The 23,676-nt window shown below is 36.9% G+C and overlaps 2 protein-coding genes across 3 annotated transcripts in view; one reads left to right on the top strand and one right to left on the bottom strand.

The window, feature by feature from the left end:
• Nucleotides 1-22,658, top strand: part of LOC127450018 (E3 ubiquitin-protein ligase SMURF2) — a 74,156-nt gene extending 51,498 nt beyond the window's left edge. For both annotated transcript variants that reach the window (XM_051713716.1, XM_051713715.1), the window contains exons 9-20: nt 1,714-1,798; nt 2,564-2,722; nt 2,944-2,988; nt 7,755-7,953; nt 9,512-9,615; nt 10,615-10,729; nt 11,007-11,185; nt 12,712-12,849; nt 12,998-13,118; nt 17,367-17,568; nt 18,352-18,427; nt 19,839-22,658. In XM_051713716.1, coding sequence (XP_051569676.1) covers nt 1,714-1,798; nt 2,564-2,722; nt 2,944-2,988; nt 7,755-7,953; nt 9,512-9,615; nt 10,615-10,729; nt 11,007-11,185; nt 12,712-12,849; nt 12,998-13,118; nt 17,367-17,568; nt 18,352-18,427; nt 19,839-19,938 — 1,523 coding nt within the window. In that variant the 3' untranslated portion in view covers nt 19,939-22,658. The remainder of the gene's footprint in view (nt 1-1,713; nt 1,799-2,563; nt 2,723-2,943; nt 2,989-7,754; nt 7,954-9,511; nt 9,616-10,614; nt 10,730-11,006; nt 11,186-12,711; nt 12,850-12,997; nt 13,119-17,366; nt 17,569-18,351; nt 18,428-19,838) is intronic.
• Nucleotides 1-23,676, bottom strand: part of LOC127450051 (testis-expressed protein 33-like) — a 304,945-nt gene that overhangs the window by 187,584 nt on the left and 93,685 nt on the right. The window lies entirely within an intron of this gene.

The raw sequence follows: 23,676 nt of genomic DNA, 5'->3' as shown, positions 1-23,676 counted from the left end.
TTTGAGCTGCAGCAGAAGTAATTAAAATGTCTCTTGAGCTCTGTAGAAAAAGGAACTTGTCTGAAATATCTCCGACGTGTCGTCAGCACCAGCTGCAAGGTCAGACGAGTGACCTGGAAATCCATCTCTGTGTGTGTCTGTAGAGAGATTCAAAGGCCAGAGGTTATAGACACAAGTTAAATAGAGCTCTGTGTGCTTTTCTCTGTTTAAGTAGCACATTTCTGACACTGAGTCCTGTAGACACAAGATACAGGTCAAGTACCTGTGTGGGCCAGAGAGGATCAAGCAGCGATATTGGCATGGATATTGAATTGTTTTGCATTTCATTTAAAGACTTTGGCAGTATTTATTTTGTTGTGCTTTAAATTTTATCCATTCATCCAGTAGCGGCGATTTACAAAAACGTAGGGTATGGTCAAAAACCCTTTGAGAACCAACACTGCCCCCCTCCCACTGAATGTAATTTGTAATTCAATCATGTGGTCACTTTGGTCCTGCACACAAATATGTGTCGGTAATTTATTGATTTATGCGATTGAATTATTTTATCAAACATTCTTTTTTTCTTTTTCTTTTTCATTTATCTATTTTATTCCTTAATTTTAAACTATATATTATTATATATTAGATACAATATAGGCCTATGTAGGTTAATTGATATAAGTAGACCTTTATATATACATTATATATATATATATAGATATAGATAGATATATATATATATATATATATATATATATATATATATATATATAGATATAACTTATATATTCATAATTATTATTGAATTACATTATAAATGTTATATATAAAAAAATTATATATTCATAATTATTTAATTACATTATATATTTATAAATGTTATATATATATATATACATACACATATACTGTTTATGTATATATATACTGTATATATAACATTTAAAATTATTGCTTTTTGCCTACAATTAGGACCATTAGTATTTTTTTGCATTGTGAAATTATTTTCAGGACAAACCTTTTACCCTCCAATTTTCATTATCGTAACATCGTCTATTTTACATTTAGTATTCCTATTGTTTTCATTGATGAATCATATTACTACATCAGATTTTTTTGCTGTATTATAGTAACAAAATAAAATGCCATGGTACAAATGATTTGTACCATTAAAATAAGTGGAAATTAAATGCAGTACCAAGGGAGCACTACTATGATGTTTAAATATGTTAATATGTAAATTATAATATAATTATTTTTACATTGCAGTAATGAGAACAATGTAAAAAAAAATATTGATGGCCTAAAAAATAGGCTTCATTTTCCATATGCAAAATATAATTTCTTATTTGTGTCTTTTGATTTTTGAGTAAAATTGGACAAGGACATTTTCTTAACGACCTTCGTGAGATTCACCACATTGATACCTCCATTCAGATCTTTTTCAGCTACTCGGAGCTGAAATATCTCTACTAGGTTTTACTTGCTCTAAGATTTGTTTGTGATAATGTGGTGGTCATGCTTTCAAGAGATGGATCAGGGAAGCATGTGGTGAATCAAATTGAAAGTGAAAGAGTTAAAGTCTAAATCTGAAACTATCATGCCACTGTACCGCTGCGCAAACATACACACAAACACACAAATATACTTACAAAAAATGATTATAGGCTACCACTCATCTTTTTATCATATTGCTAATGAATTATGGCGCCCCCTGGTGTTTATCCACAGAGCAACGGACCACACAGCAGGGCCAGGTGTACTTTCTCCACACACAGACCGGCGTCAGCACGTGGCATGACCCCAGAGTGCCCAGGTACTTCCTTTACTTTCAAATATTTCATGCATTTAATACAACTCTGTTTATGTGCTGTTAGTCTAGCTGTGGCAACTTGTACTAGCGATCACAGTACTACTATAGTGTTGTGCATGGAATCGTACACCTCTTTCTAACTATGAGCGATGCATGCGGTGCTTACTCTCTGAGACTTTGAAAACCTGTGGTCTATTACTTTGATGATGTTTGGCATTAGGCTCAAAGCATCAACACTAAAGTTTGTTTTGTCCCAGTCATTTTTCACTTTCTCATGTTTGTCCTCTCTCTCTCTCTCTCTCTGTTTTGTCTCTCTTTATGTATCTTGCTTTGATCGTTCCAATTTTGTATTCCTCTACATTCGCTTTTTGCTTTATATCGTGGCATGGTTGTTATACTAGTTAGTTTCAAAAACATTATGTTAGGCTTGTTATCAGAATTAAATTATTATCCAAAGAGCTTTCGAAGCACTTATGGGTTAATAAGTGAGAGTAAATGATTTATTTGATGTTGAAGGATCCACTAGCTAAGGAAGTAGGACATTAGCTTGTTCTATGTGCGCTTATGTACAAGCTAAAATCCTTGGTGTAGAATAATGTTTCAAAATCGTAATGCAGTCGTATTTAATTGGTTTTGCAGCTCAACATAGAGAAGAAAACGACTGTTCTTTGCAGCAGAGCCCATTAGTGTCTTATGTCTAATACAAAATTGAACTAATAAAATGAAACTGTAAAGATAATGTCTCTCTATATCTCTCTCACCCTACAGGGATCTTAGTAACGTGAATTGTGAGGAGTTGGGTCCGTTGCCTCCAGGCTGGGAGATTAGGAACACGGCCACTGGACGGGTTTACTTTGTAGACCACAACAACCGAACCACTCAGTTCACAGATCCGCGTCTCTCTGCTAACCTGCACCTTGTCCTAAAGTTAGTTTTTTCCCTTGTGAATTCAACTCAACATCGTTCAAAAAAAAAAAAAAGAAAAATTAAGTTTCCAGTTAGCCAAGAAAAAAACTAAGGCCAGCTCTGACATTTTAGAAAAGACATGATATTGCTAAAAAAATGCTTTTTTTGTTGTTGTTGTTTTTTTTTTTTGTTGCAAAAATCTTGCAAATCTTTCTTGATATGTCTCATATTTGTTCTCACAGTCCCAGTCCAAATGGTTCCCGAAGTGGCGTTGAGGCTCAGAGCAGGTGAGACAAGATTGACCATTTTCTGCATTTTTCATCTGTATGCGTGTGACCATGCATGCCTGTGTGTTGTGTGAGCCGGTGGAATGCATTAATGGGAAGCGATTGAGTTTCCCTTTTCCTGTTCTGACAGATCAAAGGACGTGTCCCACATTCCGTCTTCCCATTTCACGTTTTTTTTTTCTTTTGCAGTAATAAGAAAATTCAGAGGGGTACGGCATATTATGAGGACATATATTATAAATCCTCATAATATTCCGTAAATGAATCTCGCATAGCATCTTTTCTACACATACATGCTCCACAACTCGGACAAAAAAAAATAGGAACCCAGCCAAAGCAATGTGAAATGTCCACTTGGATGTGTTGACTGAGTGTTATTTATAGGTCGACCAAGATTTTTAATGAGCAACGCTGATTTATTTTACAAAGCATTTACTCAGAATTCACATACTTTAAAACAATTAGAAAACATTGAAGTGCCAAGTATGTCAGCCTTACTGATACATAGGTCTATCTCTAGTTACGAACTGATCGTTTTGATTAAGGCGCCATTCAAAACAAACATGTTTTTGCTTAAACAAAAATTAAAAAAAAGTGCAAAGAGTAAAACAACACGGGTGTCCCAAGACCAATGTTTGATAACCTACAAGTAACTCGCTACAAATGTATAATTACTTATCTAAAATTGATAAGATTATTTACTACTTTGGAAAAGTAATCACATTACTTATTACTTTACTTTTAAGTTACTTTATAAAATATGTATCATAGAAAATGTATCTTTCATCAGTCTTTATACCACTGGTCAGTTGAATGCTTGATTCTGATTGGTTGACGGATGTTCTAAGGTGTGCAGTTATTTTTCAGTAAACGCACGGCTATGGAGTTCCAGGCCTTGACCGCATAACGGTTCTATGTCACTTCCCCAAATTATTTTAGTAATTACATAAAGTCGTACAGGCTACAACAGCAAATTAACCAAATAAAACCAAGACACTGGTTAAGTTCATCGGATAAGAATGACAAACAATTTCTATAAAATCCTAAATTTATTTCAGTTTCTGTTGAGAAGCGCACTTGAACTCCCTCTCTTTCTCTCCCTCTTTCGCTCTATTCTCACCCACACTGACAGTAAACACGGGCACACACACATAGAGATTCGAGTCATGGCCAACAAACAGATGTAAATCACCCCCGTGGCTTGATCAATGCAACAGTTTCTATATTATCTGAAATATCTCTTTATATCTGTGGAAAGTACCCTCGCGCTCCCCCTCTCTTTCGCTCCAACCCACACTTACACACGTGGACACGCACACATACTCGTGAGCGACAAACAGAGCCTTCATGTCAGCGCAGTGGGGTTGTGATCAGTTGTTAAGGTTTACAACGGAAAACTATATACAAGAATGGCGACACTATCTTGCTGCTGCTGAGAACTGTTTCAACTTGCATCTTGGCAACACAAACGTACACACGCACTACCTTGCTATTCCAGTAAGTGCTCTAATAAAACAGCGCAAGCCTCCGTTATTAGTTCTACAGTTATGTTTTCGAACAAGCAACAGCGGCTCGGGCTGTACCAAAACAAGATGCTGAACCCCTGTTGGAAAAAAGAGGTTTTTAGGGATGAGAAGCAGAAAATGTCTTGAGATAAAACCCTGAACGATGTCTTGAGGTGTGGTGACCGTGGTATAAGCGGAATAATTGACTTAGGCCCGTTGAATTATTGAAAAATAATGTACATTCTGCTTCACATCATGGCCGCATGGCACCTCGGAAGTGCGTTATTTTTCAATAATTCAACAGCCCGTCGTCAATTATTCCTTGCATATTTTTTTATGTAATGCCTATAGTTAATGTCTATTTCCTTCTTTCTTTCCTTTGCTTTCTTTATTTTCTCCCTTTATTTAACACACTACAAATATCTAATTACTTATCTAAAATTGTAATAAGATTACTTTACTGATTACTTTGTAAAAAAGTAATCACATTGCTAATTACCTTACTTTTAAGTTACTTTCTAAAATACTTTTCACATAAATAATGTCTATATTTCCTCCTCGTTCATTGTGGCACGCAGGTCATACATTCAACAGAATGATTCGTTAAAGGACGCACGCCATTACATGAATGTAATTCATGTTTTAATGTATTCTACGTAAATGATTTTAGAAATATGTGTGACTCAAGTACTTAAAAGTAAGTAACTTCATTGAAAGTCAGTAACTGTAATCTGATTACAAGAATGTACTGACTGAAAGTAATTCGATTACAGTAACAAATTACTTTGCAATCAGATAACACCTAACGTGGCTTGAGACGCTTTTTTAAAAGTTGCCGTTCTTTATAACTTGACTCACCAGCGTTTAAAAAAACATGACGCTCCTGTGTGAGACGTAGCGCAATAGTCAAGATCGTCCATCTAGCGTATATTTACATAGAAATATAATTGAAAAACAACACAAGGGGGCCTGGGTAGCTCAGTGGTAAAATACGCTGGCTACCACCCCTGGAGTTCGCTAGTTCACTAGTTCGAATCCCAGGGCGTGCTGAGTGACTCCAGCCAGGTCTCCTAAGCAACCAAATTGGCCCGGTTGCTAGGGAGGGTAGAGTCACATGGGGTAACCTCCTCGTGGTCGCTATAATGTGGTTTGTTCTCGGTGGGGCGCATGGTGAATTGAGCACGGATGCCGCGGTGGATGGCGTGAAGCCTCCACACGCGCTATGTCTCCGTGGGCGCTATGTCTCCGTGGCAACGCGCTCAACAAGCCACGTGATAAGATGTGCGGGTTGACTGTCTCAGACACGGAGGCAACTGGGATTCGTCCTCCGCCACCCGGACTGAGGCGAATCACTATGCGACCACGAGGACTTAGAGCGCATTGGGAATTGGGCATTCCAAATTGGGAGAAAAAGGGGAAAAATCCCCCCCCCAAAAAAAGAAAAACAACACAAAATTGCAAAAAACACGTTTGGTGTGGATAGAGTATCTATCAGGACATCTGCCATATATCAGAGTAGAAAATCTCACTTCTCGTGCTGCACCTCCCTGTCATCCGGCAAAAATCCACTTTCCTTTGCGTGTTTATTTCAGCATTGATCAGTTTATGTAACTGGTTTATGATCTCATAATCATTAACAATTTTAAGTGTATGATGGGAACATTGTATGTTTGGTTGGTACACACGTGTTTGTATTCGTATGGTTGTGCTTGTGTGCATGCATGAGTTACTGTTTTGATGAATCCTCGTTGTTGCACATCCAGGATTTCAAGGGTTGTTAATGCTTAAATTTAGACAAGTGATCCAAAAATCTAAGAGCATGTGCAACAAGAGACATTTATATTTGCATATCGTCATGCACAACGGGCTGTTTTAAGTGTGAGAACTGATCTAGGGTGTATTTACATTTGATTCAGATCATTGATTTAAATTCAAACCAGATCTTAAATCAGTCCAGTGTGGTACAACATACTGTAAATACAGCATCATAAAATGGGTAGTTGTGACTCAAAATCTTCTGAATTTAAGCTGTTGCAAAATGACTATAAATGCACCTATGAGCACAGATTCTATGTTATGTGCCAAGTTACTACATGGCTTGGCAACATAAAACAGTCTTATATAGGATAATGAACAATATCTTGCCAGAAGATTTTTTTTTTAGTCTGATTATTAATAAGTGGAACTCTTTATTGAACATCTGTGTCCATTATCATAGTAATAGGGTCTGTTCATGTCGGAAAAGGAAAGAGAGGAAGGGAATATTTGAGGAATGTGGAGTCACGTAGAGTGAGTGAATGAGTGTAAGTATCCATGTCACATGGATAAATGAGAATATGAGAGTGGTTGTGAAGTGATATGTGAAGTAAGACAAATGTTAGTTTAGTTGTTTGCTCAGAGCGAGTATTTTCAGGTTGAGGAATGTATCGTTCATGGATGAATGGATGCACATTTCTTCCTTGGACTCATTCATCCATCTCTTTACATGTCTTAATCTGTCTTTTATTCCACCTTTTTTTATTAGTCAAACTATATAATGAAAATACATATAAGGGGTGTGGAATTTGTATAACTTTTGTGAACGATAGATGTTGCAATTCTGCAAAAAATCTGCATAGCTTCCGGCAGAGTTCTGCACTCACAGATTCATTTTACACACTACATCATTGTAAACCATTACTGTCCATTTTCCTTAATCTCAAACATGTTTAGTCTTATGTGAAATTTTGTATATTTATTATTAAGCAGTTATGTCTTGTACACTTGCAACACATGCATACAGGAGTTTCGCCGAACAGCAGGATGTGACATTTCAGCTCGGTGTGGCTCTGTAGAGGCCACAGACCTTCAGGAGTGCAGACCACAGTGCACACACACATACTACAATGTATAGCTGCTGGACATCACAGAGAAAGCACCATAGAAATACATTAGATGATAATATGGGCATTATATCGACTGTCAGCCATCCTGCTCTTTAGGTATCAGCCTTAACCACATCAGTCACTTTGTCCACCTGTCCACATTGAAGGTTGTGGTAACCATCTATTTGAAAGTTCTGTTTTTGGAAAGTTGTTTTTCTCTGGTAGAGTTTGGTCACGTCTGGCACTGGCGTGTCACATAGCTCTAAGTTTGGCATTTGGCGAAGCCTGCATAGGTGAAGATTGGGTCAAGCTTATGTGTGCATGACAGAATGCAGATGATTTGCAAGAGACGCCTTGTCTCATTTTGTTCTCCTCATTTCTCTCTCCTTCTCTGCAGTCGTCCCGGGCAGCTGAAGGAGCAGGCTCAGTCTGTCGTGTCTCCCGGAAATCTACCAGAAGATCCAGAATGTCTCACGGTGCCCAAGTACAAGCGAGATCTGGTGCAGAAGCTGAAGATCTTGAGACAGGAGCTGTCCCAACAGCAGCCTCAGGCGGGACACTGCCGTATCGAGGTCTCCCGCGAGGAGATCTTTGAGGTGAGACCCTCAACTCGCATTAAAACACAAGGTTTCACTTTAAAAAACAAAAAAAAACAACAACAACTGTATACGGCAACTTTTCAAATTGTTTTACTGATAATATGATTACATTTCACTGATGGGCTCAGATAGTTAGTTGCACTACTATTAACACTATTAACATGACCACCAAGGATCACATCTTTAATAGCACTTGGAAAGCCTAAAGGCCTGGTTAACCTTTGCCGTAACAACCTTTTGAGTTCTGCTTGATGTTGTTACTCACAAATCTATTTATGAATGGAAAAAGCCATAATGCATCAGACACCCTGTTAAACTGCAATAGCGTGCTGCGATCACCTCGGTTATGGAGAGAATGCGTATGACTCGCACAGCACACATGTTTTGAGCTTAATCAGTGCCCCCCATTCTCTCTTTGCTCAGCTTGAAGTGATTTTTGGCTTGGGTGTCTGTTTGGTCATCTGTTTATGGGTGTTGCGCTGAATGCACAAAGGCATTTCTAGATGCAGCATTCATGGATACTGTGCTCTCTCTCCATGGACGAGTCTGGCCTTAAACACTCGGATTATATGAGCCCTTTGCATGGATTCTTGAGTTTGCTTCGTTCTTTGAGATTGTTGGCCAGCTTGTAAAATGAAAGATTGTAATAGGTCATCACATTATGTCCTCATCTTTATAATGTATTGGAGACCTTTCTGTGACTATTCTTACATTTTAACCAGAGTCATTATAGTGTTGAGTTTTTTTTATTTTGTGCTTTTTCTTATCAGTTTGTCCTTTTCAATTTAGTTTTGTTTTTTTTGTTTTTTCACATTACGACTGTTAGTTTTAGTTTGTTTTTGTTTTTACGCATGTTTAGTTGCAGTATCTTAGGAGTGCCAAAGGTATCGCTATCTAGTGGCGTTTTTGTCACTAAAATCAAAACTGAAACGATCAAAAATTAAAATGCATTTGTGGTCATTTTTATTTAATTTCAGTTTTGGAGTCATAAATCAAAAGTTGCTAACCGCACACTGAATTGCAAAACAGACTAAAAAGGGTCTAGCAAAAAGATATTACTTTATTAAATTTGCATCCTAAATAAATGTGCAAAGTGAGTTAAAAGCCAGACCAACAAAGAGAGCAGACGTTTCAGCACATTGCTTTCTTCAGTGCTCATATTGTAAAAGACGTTCACCCATTTTAACAAGTCTTAATTGAAAATTGCAACCAGTTTTGGAGTCATGAAAATATATTTGTATTTTTAAAAGTTTGTTTTTGGGGGGGGGGTTAAGGTTTTTTTTTTTTTTTTTTTTTCATTTTTATTTCTGTGTAGTGTTCAGTATTTTTATTTTTTATTTTTGTGTTTTTTATTTCTGTGTTGTTTTTGTTTCAGTTACTTCAATTTTCTTAATTTTTTTCAATTGTGTTAGTTTATTTTTCAGTGTAGTTTGTATTTTTATTTTAGTGTAGTTTTTGTTTTAGTTTTTTCAGTTGTGTTAGTTTTAATTTTTATGTCAGTGTTTTTGTTTTTTGTGAACAATAATAACACTGATTTCACCTCCTTGTCTCTCAGGAATCATACCGGCAGGTGATGAAAATGAGGCCGAAGGACCTGTGGAAGAGGTTGATGGTGAAGTTTAGAGGAGAGGAGGGTCTCGACTATGGAGGAGTTGCTAGGTATGACTTGAATGCATAACAAACCTCTTGAAGGAATAGTTCACCCCAAAAATTACAATTCTGTCATTTATTACTCACCCTTTTGTCGGTACAAACATGCTTTTATTTTCTGCTGTGGAAACAGAAGTAGAAATTTTGGAGAATGTATGTTTTTTCCAAACATTGACAGTTCATAGTGACTAGCACTGTAAAACTACAAAAATAAATAAATAAACACTATAACAAAAGCCCTTACAACTTATGCAGTATATTCCAAGTCTCCTGAAGCCATACAATAGCTTTGTGTGAGGAACAGACTGAAATGCAAGTCGTTTTTCAATGATACCTTCCCCTCCACTGGAGCTCACAAATTTAATTTGCGCTTGTGTTCAACTAAAGGAATAGTTCATCCAAAAATTATAATTCTCTCATACCTTTATGCCTTCACAAACTGTAAATCTTGCCATCTGCAGTCTCCTTGGCGCGAGCATGATTTGAATCTCGATTATACTTCCTTGCGTTTGAAGCATGCACGTCAAGCATGTGGAAATTAGTTGCCTTTAGAAGCACTGCGCTAAGTTTGATATGACTGACACCAAACGTCATTGGTTGTCGCATGTCACATTCTTAAAAAAAATATAAAAAAAAGATAGAAACGCTTGGAATGAGGGTGAGTAAATAATGAAAGAATTTTAATCTAGAATTTTTTAAGCGAACTTTTCCTTTAAACACGCATTCTGAGATAACTACATTCCAAACATAAGGCATCAGTGAATTTCTGCTACTTTTGCATGGTGGAGAAATTATGTCTTCATTCCACAATACAGATCACAGATCTGGAGCTGTCAAACTAAGACAGTCAATTGAATAATCTGTTCCAATGTGGGTCAAGCTCAAATCCTGTGTGTCCATCTAGTGGTAGAGTTAAAGTGTAACACTTTAAAGTTTTTGCTGTTTTAAAAGGAGAAGGGCGTGATGAACAATACAACGTCTGTAATTCTTGCTTGTTTGTGTTTTTAGGGAGTGGTTATACTTGCTTTCACATGAGATGTTGAATCCGTACTACGGGCTCTTCCAGTATTCACGAGATGACATTTACACGCTACAGATCAACCCTGACTCTGCTGTTAATCCAGTAAGTCAACCTAGTTACCAAATTGACTCACAAGCTATCTGAGACATAAATGAGACATGCAGTATGTTCCTTAAATAGTGTTTATCTGCTTCAAATTGAAGTAGTTTAGAAACATACTACTTATCCCTAAACTGTGTAAAAGAATCACCCCTTTAACTTATTGCTAATTGGTTAACCTGTCAGTGTAACAACTCACCCCATGTTACTACATTCCCTATTCTCTCCTACATAAGGTTTACAAAAAATGTACATTCATTTGCTTTGTTTTTTTTTTTAGGAGCACTTGTCCTATTTCCACTTTGTGGGGAGGATCATGGGAATGGCGGTTTTCCATGGCCACTATATAGATGGTGGCTTTACTCTACCCTTCTATAAGCAGTTGCTAGGGAAATCCATCACTCTCGATGACATGGAGTCAGTAGACCCGGATCTCCATAACAGCCTCGTCTGGATCCTGTCAGTGTACTTTATATAATTATAATTTAATCTCAAACTCAGATTAAATACTATAATGTGCTGCATGTTATAGAGAGTACTTTATACACAGAATTTTCAATGTACTGTAATAAAATATACTGCAATTATTTTTAACTATATAAACTCACCGATCACTTTATTAGGAACACTTGTACACCTATTTATTCATGCGATTATCTAATCAGCCAATCATGTGGCAGCAGTGCAGTGCATAAAATCATTCAGATACGGGTCAGGAGCTTCAGTTAATGTTCACATCAACCATCAGTATGGGGAAAAAATGTGATCTCAGTGATTTCGACCGTGGCATGATTGTTGGTGCCAGATGGGCTGGTTTGAGTATTTCTGTAACTGCTGATCTCCTGGGATTTTCACGCACAACAGTCTCTAGAATTTTCTCAGAATGGTGCCAAAAACATCCAGTGAGCGGCAGTTCTGTGGATGGAAACGCCTTGTTGATGAGAGAGGTCAACAGAGAGTGGCCATACTGGTTCGAGCTGACAGAAGGGCTAAAGTAACTCAGATAACAACTCTGTACAATTGTAGTGAGCAGAATAGCATCTCAGTATGCACAACATGTCGAACCTTGAGGCGGATGGGCTACAACAGCAGAAGACCATGTCGGGTTCCACTTCTGTCAGCCAAGAACAGAAAGCTGAGGCTGCAGTGGGCACAGGCTCACCAAAGCTGGACAGTTAAAGACTGGAAAAACAAAGCCTAGGTCTGATGAATCTGGATTTCTGCTGAGGTACACAAATGGTAGGCCCAATGCATTCTCAGCTTTCTGTTCTTGGCCAACAGAAGTGGAACCCGACGTGGTCTTCTGCTGTTGTAGCCCATCCGCCTCAACATGTTGTGCATTCTTTGATGCTATTCTGCTCACTACAATTGTATTGCAGTAAGCATGCCACAGTCAAAATCACTGAGATCAATTTTTTTCCCTATTCTGATTGTAGATGTGAACATTAACTGAAGCTCCTGACCCGTATCTGAATGATTTTATGCATTGAACTGCTGCCACACGATTGGCTGATTAGATAATCACATGAATAAACAGGTGTACAAGTGTTCCTAATAAAATGCTCAGTGTATATATAAAAATGGTCTTGAATGATGGATGCTAATAATGAGATGTCTATGCTTTTTGATTTAATGTTTAAAAATACATCTTTTAATGGAGACTTTATGATATGTTGCCTAGGCAGTTGATAAGTAACAGTTTTTTCCTAAATTTTGTGTCAGGTTTTATAGGTGAAATGTATGTTTTTAGATTTAACCATTTCTTATAAGCATTTTAAGCACCTTTCTGTCTTCACTAGTTCACTTAAATTTGCCCTGCGTGTGGCATGACAAATACATTTTTACAAGTAATATTTTTTTGTTAATTAATATGAGATCTTAAAAAGCAAGTGTATGATAATTATACAATCATTAAAAAAATGAAATAGTTTGTATGATTCAAATGCAGATTTTTTTATGATTTTTTATTTTATGTATGTGTTTAGCGATAATGACATCACTGGGGTGTTGGACCACACGTTTTGCGTAGAACACAACGCATACGGAGAGATCATTCAACACGAATTAAAACCCAATGGCAAGAGCATGCCCGTCACCCAGGATACCAAGAAAGAATATGTCAGGTGAGCATGCTGTTTACTGCTTACACAAACATTTGTTGCCTTTGAGACTTAATCTGTTTTGCATTTGAATTGCTTAATCTCCACTGTGTTTGAGTGTATCTGGCCTGCTCTTATTAGACATGTTGTCTCTCTTCCTGTACTTGTGCAGGCTGTATGTGAACTGGCGTTTCTTGAGGGGTATCGAGGCTCAGTTTCTGGCCCTGCAGAAAGGATTCAACGAGGTCATCCCTCAACATCTTCTCAAGTCATTTGATGAGAAAGAGTTGGAGGTAGGAAAACATCAAGCCGTTTAGAGATCTAAGAAAGGAATCCTGCTAACTTGCAACATTGTCCATCGTATGTGCTTGCTACAAAAAACTATGTGAAAATGGACATGAAATGCAGTGTGATGTGCTAAACTCAATCTAAACTATTTTGAAAATAATTTTATAATTATTATTAAAGTTTGACCGATAGTGGATTTTGCCAGTACGATAACTAAACTGGTGGATTTACAAATCGATTTAAAATCCAATGTTAAAAAAATATCTTAGTCTTTCCTTACTGTGACATGCACTGAAATAGAGGCCAAACCAATATCGCATTCTGGGAATCCAGTATTATATAAAAAAATAATAATTTCCTTTCCCTAAAGGCATTGTCAGTCAAAATCAACATGAACACTGACATGAATTAATTCAACGTATATCTATTTAACAACAAAACCTCTTTGGAGTGCTCATTTTTATAACCAAATGGTAACAAATTGGACCCCCGAAAATAAAAACTCATTAGGTCTGCATGCATCAAATGTAACTTTTTTTTTTTTTTTTCGTTCAAAACTACGAATTAAGACTAAAGGTGAGCAGTTTCCCTCCTTCACTTTGTGACATTGTTCAAACCATTCGAACAGCCAATGTTAGCATCCTCTTCTTGTCGACAAGCATGCAAAAAAAACTATCGGCAACCATTGCTGTTGATTTCCGATAGTTTCAAAAAGCAACCATCGATGTCGAGTTATCGGTAAAAACGATTTCGATCTACTTCTAATTATTATGCATGCAGTGTTATGGCCTCATATTAATTGAGAGACTACATGAAATATTTGGGCCCTATTTTAAGAGTGCTAAGTGCAGCGCTAAGCCGTAAGTCATAAGCTCAAAGTCAGTGGACATGGCCATGAAGTTTTGGTATTTTCGTGCAAGCATGCGTGCGCAACGTGCTAATGGGCCGGGTCAAGTGCAATTTACAGGTGCATCTCAATAAATTAGAATGTCGTGGAAAAGTTCATTTATTTCAGTAATTCAACTCAAATTGTGAAACTCGTGTATTAAATAAATTCAATGCACACAGACTGAAGTAGTTTAAGTCTTTGGTTCTTTTAATTGTGATGATTTTGGCTCACATTTAACAAAAACCCACCAATTCACTATCTCAAAAAATTAGAATACATCATAAGACCAATAAAAAAAACATTTTTAGTGAATTGTTGGCCTTCTGGAAAGTATGTTCATTTACTGTATATGTACTCAATACTTGGTAGGGGCTCCTTTTGCTTTAATTACTGCCTCAGTTCGGCGTGGCATGGAGGTGATCAGTTTGTGGCACTGCTGAGGTGGTATGGAAGCCCAGGTTTCTTTGACAGTGGCCTTCAGCTCATCTGCATTTTTTGGTCTCTTGTTTCTCATTTTCCTCTTGACAATACCCCATAGATTCTCTACGGGGTTCAGGTCTGGTGAGTTTGCTGGCCAGTCAAGCACACCAACACCATGGTCATTTAACCAACTTTTGGTGCTTTTGGCAGTGTGGGCAGGTGCCAAATCCTGCTGGAAAATGAAATCAGCATCTTTAAAAAGCTGGTCAGCAGAAGGAAGCATGAAGTGCTCCAAAATTTCTTGGTAAAAGGGTGCAGTGACTTTGGTTTTCAAAAAACACAATGGACCAACACCAGCAGATGACATTGCACCCCAAATCATCACAGACTGTGGAAACTTAACACTGGACTTCAAGCAACTTGGGCTATGAGCTTCTCCACCCTTCCTCCAGACTCTAGGACCTTGGTTTCCAAATGAAATACAAAACTTGCTCTCATCTGAAAAGAGGACTTTGGACCACTGGGCAACAGTCCAGTTCTTCTTCTCCTTAGCCCAGGTAAGACGCCTCTGACGTTGTCTGTGGTTCAGGAGTGGCTTAACAAGAGGAATACGACAACTGTAGCCAAATTCCTTGACATGCCTTGACCCCAGCCTCAGTCCATTCCTTGTGAAGTTCACCCAAATTCTTGAATCGATTTTGCTGGACAATAATAAGGCTGCGGTTCTCTCGGTTGGTTGTGCATCTTTTTCTTCCACACTTTTTCCTTCCACTCAACTTTCTGTTAACATGCTTGGATACAGCACTCTGTGAACAGCCAGCTTCTTTGGCAATGAATGTTTGTGGCTTACCCTCCTTGTGAAGGGTGTCAATGATTGTCTTCTGGACAACTGTCAGATCAGCAGTCTTCCCCATGATTGTGTAGCCTAGTGAACCAAACTGAGAGACCATTTTGAAGGCTCAGGAAACCTTTGCAGGTGTTTTGAGCTGATTAGCTGATTGGCATGTCAAAATATTCTAATTTTTTGAGATAGTGCATTGGTGGGTTTGTGTTAAATGTGAGCCAAAATCATCACAATTAAAAGAACCAAAGACTTAAACTACTTCAGTCTGTGTGCATTGAATTTATTTAATACACGAGTTTCACAATTTGAGTTGAATTACTGAAATGAATGAACTTTTCCACGACATTCTAATTTATTGAGATGCACCTGTAATTCTGAGGTTCTTCCGGTTATTTTGCGTGCTGTTATGTTGTTTATTCCTTCAAGCATCAACTATATAAACAAAGACAGCACATTCATAAGAAGATGGAAGTGTAAATGGAATGTATGCAATGAATTAGAAGAATAGAAATATGGACACGCTCCTTTTATATGCTTAAATGTTATTCTCGTCAGGATTTGGATGTACGCTACCTTAAATAATAGGGTATGTTAGTATTATTAATCATTTTCATCTACTTACAAATCATTGCTAGTATGAATAGTGATTGTATCAGCACGCACTTAACTTCTACTGGTTGATTTTGAACAATTTAATTCATTTATTAAAAATTCTAAATTCAAATTACATTTCAAACTAAGCGAAAATATAATCAAAATAATGAAATGGTTAAAAAAAATCATACCAAATCCATACATTTTACTCATACTAACTTCTTTCATCGGCACCTTTTGCAGTGAATTAAAAATCACTCTACAACAACAGGTGGAAAAATACAGATACAAATTAGATCATAAATGCAATTGTAAATATTAACATAATAATAATTTTAAATAAACCATGACCTCTAAAAAATTTTGTTTCATAAAATGGCTATTGTCAGGGACTTTATTTGATGTTCCACTTCATTTTAAGAGTTTGGACATTAACTTTATTAATCTCCAAACCGCAAATGCAGGAACTGAATTTAGACTTTGTGCTGAAAACAGACCTGCTTTTGAAACGTCTTAATGCAATGACCTATTTCTCAGGAAAATATCAAATTGCGCTTTGCACGAATTCATTAACATACAACACACCCACAGTTTGCGTGCATACACCCACAGATAGCGCAAACACTCCTACCCATGCCCACTTGCGCTGGCATGAAAATTGTGCTTAGAATTAGCGCATTCATGAAAATTGGATAAGACGTAGCGCACGGTCATTGCGCATAGCGCTGCGCTTTGTGCACTCAAGAAAACAGATCCCTTGCAGTTTTAAAAATCAAATTGTCACACCGCAGGACTATTTAAAAGAAACACTAAGGCAAAAAGGTGATCAAAAAGTTTTTAAAAAACTTTAGACCTAAATTAATGATGTTGTTTAAAACATATAAAGCTCATGGATATTTTATACGTCAACTACCCTAAATTGGATCCATTTCAGGAATTTACTTTTTTGCATTTTTGTAAACTTTAGATGAAAATAGCAATTAAACTACATAGTTTGGGCCCTGTTGTTAATTTTTCAAATGAAGATTTTTGCAATGTCCCAAGTTAGAAGGTTCACTGTATAAGAGAGAATTTCTTTCATATGTAAGCAAAATGGACATCATAACTGATATATACCAAAATGAGTCGGAATCAAATCAAATTCTATCAGTAATGAGAACTTGTAAATCAGAATCAAATCAAATCGGGAAATCTGTATCGAGGCCCAGCCCTAAAAAGTGGTTGTCACTCCTGGAAGCAGTGTGTACGTGCACTAAAATTCACAAATCATTCTCCTGTGAAAGAGAGAATATTGATGGGAAAGAAAGAATGAACGAAGGAGGGAGATGGTTTAGTCGTAACTCACAAATCTTTCTATAAGTGTTAGATCATGGCAGTAGCAATGCCAAAACGCCAAGAACACACATACTGATAATGTTTATCTTGAATGCACAGTGTATTGTTTTGAATAAAAGCATCTGCCAAATGACTACATGTAAATGATTTAAGTGTTTCTGTTGTTTTCAGCTTATTGTGTGTGGCCTCGGTAAGATCGACATCAACGACTGGAAGTCAAACACTCGTCTGAAGCACTGCACGACTGACAGTAACATCGTGAAGTGGTTCTGGCGGGCCATTGAGTCATACGATGAGGAGCGGAGAGCCAGGCTGCTGCAGTTTGTCACCGGCTCCTCAAGAGTTCCCCTGCAAGGATTCAAAGCCCTGCAAGGTACGTGATGTCATTTCCTTAAGTCTTCAGAGTTTTCATTCAGGATTTGGAAAGAAAGCTCAGGTTATACGCTGTACACAGTCCCTTTGATAAAGAAAAACTAGGGCCATGATGTTAAGATGTACTTCATTATGTGTAAAAAATCTTTGTAATTTGCCACAGTATGCTTAAAGGAATAGTACACCCAAAATCTTTAACTCACCCTCATGCCATACCAGATGTGTCATTCATCCCAGATGTGTCATTCTTCTGCTGAACACAAAGATTTTTAGAAGAATATCTCAGCTCTGTATGTCTGTACAATGCAAGTGAATGGTGACTAAAATTTTGAAGCTCCAAAAACCACATAAAGGCAGCATAAAAGTAATCCATTCAACTCCAGTGGTTAAATCAATGTCTTCAGAAGCGATGTTATAGGTATGGTTAAGAAACAGATCAATATTTAAGTCCTTTTTTACTATCAATCTCCATTTTCATGTTCACATTCTTCTTCTTGTGTTTTTGGCAATTTGCATTCTTCCTGCATATCGCTACATACTGGGCAGGGAGGAGAATTTATAGTAAAAAAGGACTTAAATATTGATCTGTTTCTCACCTACACTTATATCACTTTAGAAAACATGGATTAAACCACTGGAGTCACATGGATTACTTTTATGCTGCCTTTATGTGCTTTTGGAGTCTTAGTGTAAATTTGAAAATCAAACTATTCACATGTATTTGATAATTGACATGTAGTTATGTAAAAGTGTATGTGTATGAAACTCTGTATGTGGGATCCAGGTGCTGCCGGACCACGTCTTTTCACCATCCACCAGATCGACGCCAGTACCAACAACCTGCCCAAAGCGCACACTTGGTAAGCACTTTTGTATGAAGATTAGACTCTAGTGGTCAACCAGTATTGGTTTTTTATTGGCTAATGCTGATACAGAGAGTGCAGGGTGGCCAAAAATCGAAGTGAAAATGCTTCTGTTTTTCTTTTTTCTAATTTATGGGGATGCAAAGTACTCAACTTCATCTTCAAAGTCATCTTTTCTGAAGCTAATCTTTTTACCTTCATTACAACTTCTGTGTGAAATATTAAATATTTCTTTATAATTTTATATCATAACTTTGTTTTAAAATGTTTTAAAAAAAGTTTTCAGGTTTACATGAAGGAATTTTCATGTAAATACATAGGTTTTCTATGTGGTGTCAGGCTTTTAGTCAGTGCATAATTGCATAAAAAATATTGACTCAAAATTCACTTAAAAATATTCAGGAGGGACGAAGCACACATATTTAAAATAGGGCTGGGTATCGATACAGATTTCCTGATTCGATTCTGATTTGCAAGCATGCATTATGATTTCAATTTGATTCGATTCTGATTAAATTGGGTATATATTTTTGCTATTAAGTCCTTTTCAGTTGCATATGAAAGCAATTTGATGATTCTCAATCATTTTGATACCACAACAAAACACTAACTAATCTGAGTAAACATTGTTTCAAGTTATCAAGGTTACAAGACAAGTAAACAGTCAATAAAAAAGTAAGAACAAAGAAACAATTTAATTTACACGCAAAAGAACAAAGAAAAACAATAGAGCAAAGATACAAATGAAGAAAAGAGTGCGAACGTTTCAGAAATTGAAATAAGTAAATGTAACTTAAAACTACCAGTACTTGGATGCCTGGGTAGCTCAGCAAGTAAAGACGCTGACCTCCACACCTGGAGTCGCAAGCTCGAATTCAGGGTGTGCCGAGTGACTCCAGTCAGGCTTCCTAAGCAACCAATTGGCCCGGTTGCTAGGGAGGGTAGAGTCATATGGGGTAACCTCCTCGTGGTCGCTATAATGTGGTTCTCGCTCTCGTTGGGCTGCGTAGTAAGTTGTGCGTGGATGCCGTGGAGAATAGCGTGAGCCTCCACATGCGCTATGTCTCCACGGTAACACGCTCAACAAACCACGTGATAAGATGCGTGGATTGACGGTCTCAGACGCGGAGGCAACTGAGATTCATCCTCCGCCACCCGGATTGAGGTGAGTCACTACGCCACCACGAGGACCTAGAGCGCATTGGGAAATGGGCATTCCAAATTGGGGAGAAAAAGTAAAAAACTAGCGGTACTTAAATTACTGGTCTTCACTGTATGATTATAATGCATATACCAAAATACCAAATATTGGCCTGTGAATAGCCAGACTGCCATTTTCTTTTCCAATTTTCCTCCAGCACAATAGTAATTCACCACTGCTCTTCATTTATGTTCAATTTCATCTTAGCTTCAACCGGATCGACATTCCTCCATACGAGAGCTACGATAAACTCTACGACAAACTGCTGACGGCCATCGAGGAGACCTGCGGCTTTGCTGTGGAATGATAGTGTTTCGCTAGCGGCCGCAGAGGTACCTTTCACCAGGCGGGTCAGTCCTGTCACACAACTGACCGAACCGCGGGCCTCACGTTTTCCCCTTGCGGAAGACGAGACTCAGACGGAACGGCTGATGATGGGTGGATCAAGCCACAGCACTCGAAGTCGAATGCTGCTATATGGAATTTTCTGCATTATTTGAAAAGAAGAAACAACTTGTCTTTTCAGCTGCTAGTAACTCTTTGACTTTTTACTTACTATTTTTTGGATCCTCCTCCTTTTTTTTTGTTGTCCATATGTTGATTTTTTTTTTTTTTTTTTTTTTGGCATTAAGACAAATGATATTAACCGTATTTCATGTAGCATTTTTACCAACTAGACTCTAGCAGAGGCTGAATTTTCGTGAGGAACAAAGAAAGAGCGCTCCGGCATAAGCTAACATAGACGCACTACTGTCCTTACCGAAGACAAGACAAGAGAGGAAGATGCCAACGTCAACAAAGGACTGCAAACAAATTGCATTTGACTTTGGGACACCTGCAAATCTTGTCTTGTGCAGGGTGTTGATTCTTGCTACGTTGGTGCAGCAAGCTTGGACATCCACGAGCTGCGCATTGAATTTCCTTGCAATCAGGGAACACGACTAAAGGCCCTGCTGGGCTCTTCTGGGCTGCCCTACACTAGATAGCATCTAACTACCTGTGCACCATTCCCCAAGACTGCCGGACTCATAAACTTGTTAAAAGTGAATGATTGAATAAACAAACTGTTAGGTAGGTAGGTAGTCTACCTTTATTTTTATATGGTGTGAGAGGATGGGGTTAAAAGAAAAAAAATATACAGAAGATATAATATATTGGCAACGTGGCAGAAACCGTTGCCGATGTTTCCAAAAAATGAAGTTTAAAAAAGGATGGACGCATTGAAATGATACAGTATCTAAGGATTCAGTTGGATTTACATTAGCTTTGAATTTTTTGTTTTGTTTTGTTTTGTTTTTTAGGAATAAAGAAAAATTGTGAAGAAAAGCATTTGAATATGTTGTTCTATCAGTGTCGCCTTTTTTCTTATAATGGCATTCTGATCTGTCTCTGATGTCAATTGAACCCTTTAAGATTTAAATATGATGCATATGTATGAGCATGTTAATGAGACATGAAGTGTCTTCCATTTCATTCCCTCTCATTGTAGTGCCACCATTTAATTTTCAGAGTCACAAAACAAGAAATGCAATTGTTTACCCCTCATGGAAATTAAGGGAGAGTAGTGTTCACTTGCCATTTTTGTAATTTATTATTAACTCGCTGTAGTTCCAATTTACCATGAACACTTTTTACCATGCAAAATTTTCACTGGCCTTCAGTGAACATTACAAATAAACTGCAGGAGGATGGCTGTACTGAAGAAGAAGAAATAATTCTATATGTTTTTAGGTGTAAAACTCTTAGTAGAAAAGAACAAAAAGCATGTTGAATGTGCTCTTTGTAGTCTTCAATGCACAGCTTGAAACATTGAGTAACCATTTCCTTCAGGATTATTAAAATAAGCTGCATAAAGAAACCAATGCAGTTTATATATATATATATATATATATATATATACACACACACACACATCTTTTGTTACTTTTTTATAAATTGAGTGTGAAGAAGGTGAAAAAATAAAATAAATAAAAAAGCCACTGGATGGATCAGTTAAGTATTCTGAGATGGTGCTTTGTATAGTTATAAAATATTGTTCATATATGTGGATCACTGACTGTCACTTATCTTTAATTTAATTACATTTGAAAGAGGAAAAAAATACACTAATGGCTGTATATAATAGGCAAAAAATCTATTTACCAAACTCTTTATGGATTATAATCTGAATGATTATATATTTAATTTGAATTCTGGTGCACAGATCTCTTTGATCTCTTTGTCTTCTCTTCTTATTAACTTTTTTATTTTATTTTATTGTGTTGTTAAAAAGGCTTCCAGATGGACCGGATGCCTTATTGAGTTTTTAGGATTTCAAAGGTTTATTTCTTTTCAGCATGATTTACTAGCAACACTTTTAACTTTCATAGCTGACCGGTGCAATTTGCTAAATGTAAGACGCATTATCATTTTTGTAAGAGTGTTTTATTTTTGTGTGTAATTAGATCTGATTAAACTTGCCTTCATGATTGGATAACAGTGGCCGTCTGGCTCTGTATGACTTTGTTTAAAAGATTGCATAGAATACGCAAGGGATAATGTACTTATTGCAAAACAAACCACAACAAGGTGATCCGGAATCTTATGGGTTTTTACATCATCCCGAAGAGGACTGTACATTACCGTGCTTATTACACGGCTACTTACCAAATAAACTAATGGACATGAAATATTGATTTGAGTTGAAATGATTTTATTATGTGAGAAGAAAGAGACTGTGGAGTGATACAAGAGAAATGAAACTAGCACAGCTATGTAGGAAATTGGTTGCCTGGGACAATGATTGTCAATTATGGTTGAACAAAAACATGACCAATTTAGAATCCAGTATTTCAGAGAGCCGTGTAATAAATAGTTTTAATTTGTCATTCAGTTCAGTGTCTTTTAATTTCTATTGTTATAGATAAAGAAAATTCCTGGGGTATGAGAGATTTATGGCAGGCCATATTGCGACAGATGTTATCGCTGTGTACATAGGCCTTGAAATGCTTTGCAGTTTGATCCTGTGATAAAAGTTGGGAGAACATCCTTGATGCATTATGTTTTGGCCTTTCATTCTCATTGTGATTTTAAGCGCATTAAAGGGATAGTTCACCCAAAAATTAAAAATATCTCATTGTTTACTCACCCTAATGCCATCCCGTATGTGTATGACTTTCTTTCTTCTGCTGAACACAAATTAAGATTTTTAGAAGAATATTTCAGCTCTGTAGCTCCATACAATACAAGTGAATGGTGACCAGATCTTTGAAGCACATAAAGGCAGCATAAAAGTAATCCATATGACTCCAGTGGTTAAATCCATGTCTTCAGAAGTGATATGATATGTGTGGGTGAGAAACAGATCAATATTGAAATCCTTTTTACTATAAATCTCACTTTCACTTTAACTTCCACTTCTTTTGTTTTTTGGATATTCACATTCTTCGTGCATATCACCAATGCTCAATGTAATGAGTATCACAGTACTTTACAGTCTTATTGTGATGACAAGGTGGGCAGTTAAGCATCATTTTGGAAGAAAGGGGACAGATATCCCTATTGGAATAAGAAAGAAACTGTAAGCCATATTGAAAGGTGGAGGGAGGTGTAAATATTCCTCTTTTAGCAAGTGTTCTACGTGTCAGACTTGGTTTGACTAGGTCTCAAAACAGACTGATATGTATAAATTTAGAGCATTATCAATAGACGGTTTACTACACATAGTGTTGAACTCTTTTACATGCACTACCAGTTAAAAGTTTGGATGCACCTACTCATTCTTTGTTATAACTATTTTCCCCATTTCACAATAATGGTGATTAAAACAATGAAATAACACAAAAGGAAGGAATTTATATATATATATATATTATATAAAACAAATCTTCAACAGTAAAACAGTTAGACAGTATTTAAGATTTTTTTGCATGTATGTTTTACTTTTGTAAATACATTAATACTTTTGCACAATTCATATTTGTCTACAAAAAAATTTCAAGCATTTAGGCATATAGCCTTAAAGGAATATTCTGGGTTCAATACAAGTAAAGCTCAATCGACAGCA

The sequence above is a fragment of the Myxocyprinus asiaticus genome, chromosome 13, assembly GCF_019703515.2.
Source record: "Myxocyprinus asiaticus isolate MX2 ecotype Aquarium Trade chromosome 13, UBuf_Myxa_2, whole genome shotgun sequence".
In the NCBI taxonomy this organism is placed as follows: domain Eukaryota; kingdom Metazoa; phylum Chordata; class Actinopteri; order Cypriniformes; family Catostomidae; genus Myxocyprinus; species Myxocyprinus asiaticus.
This window is presented reverse-complemented; position numbering and strand designations above follow the sequence as displayed.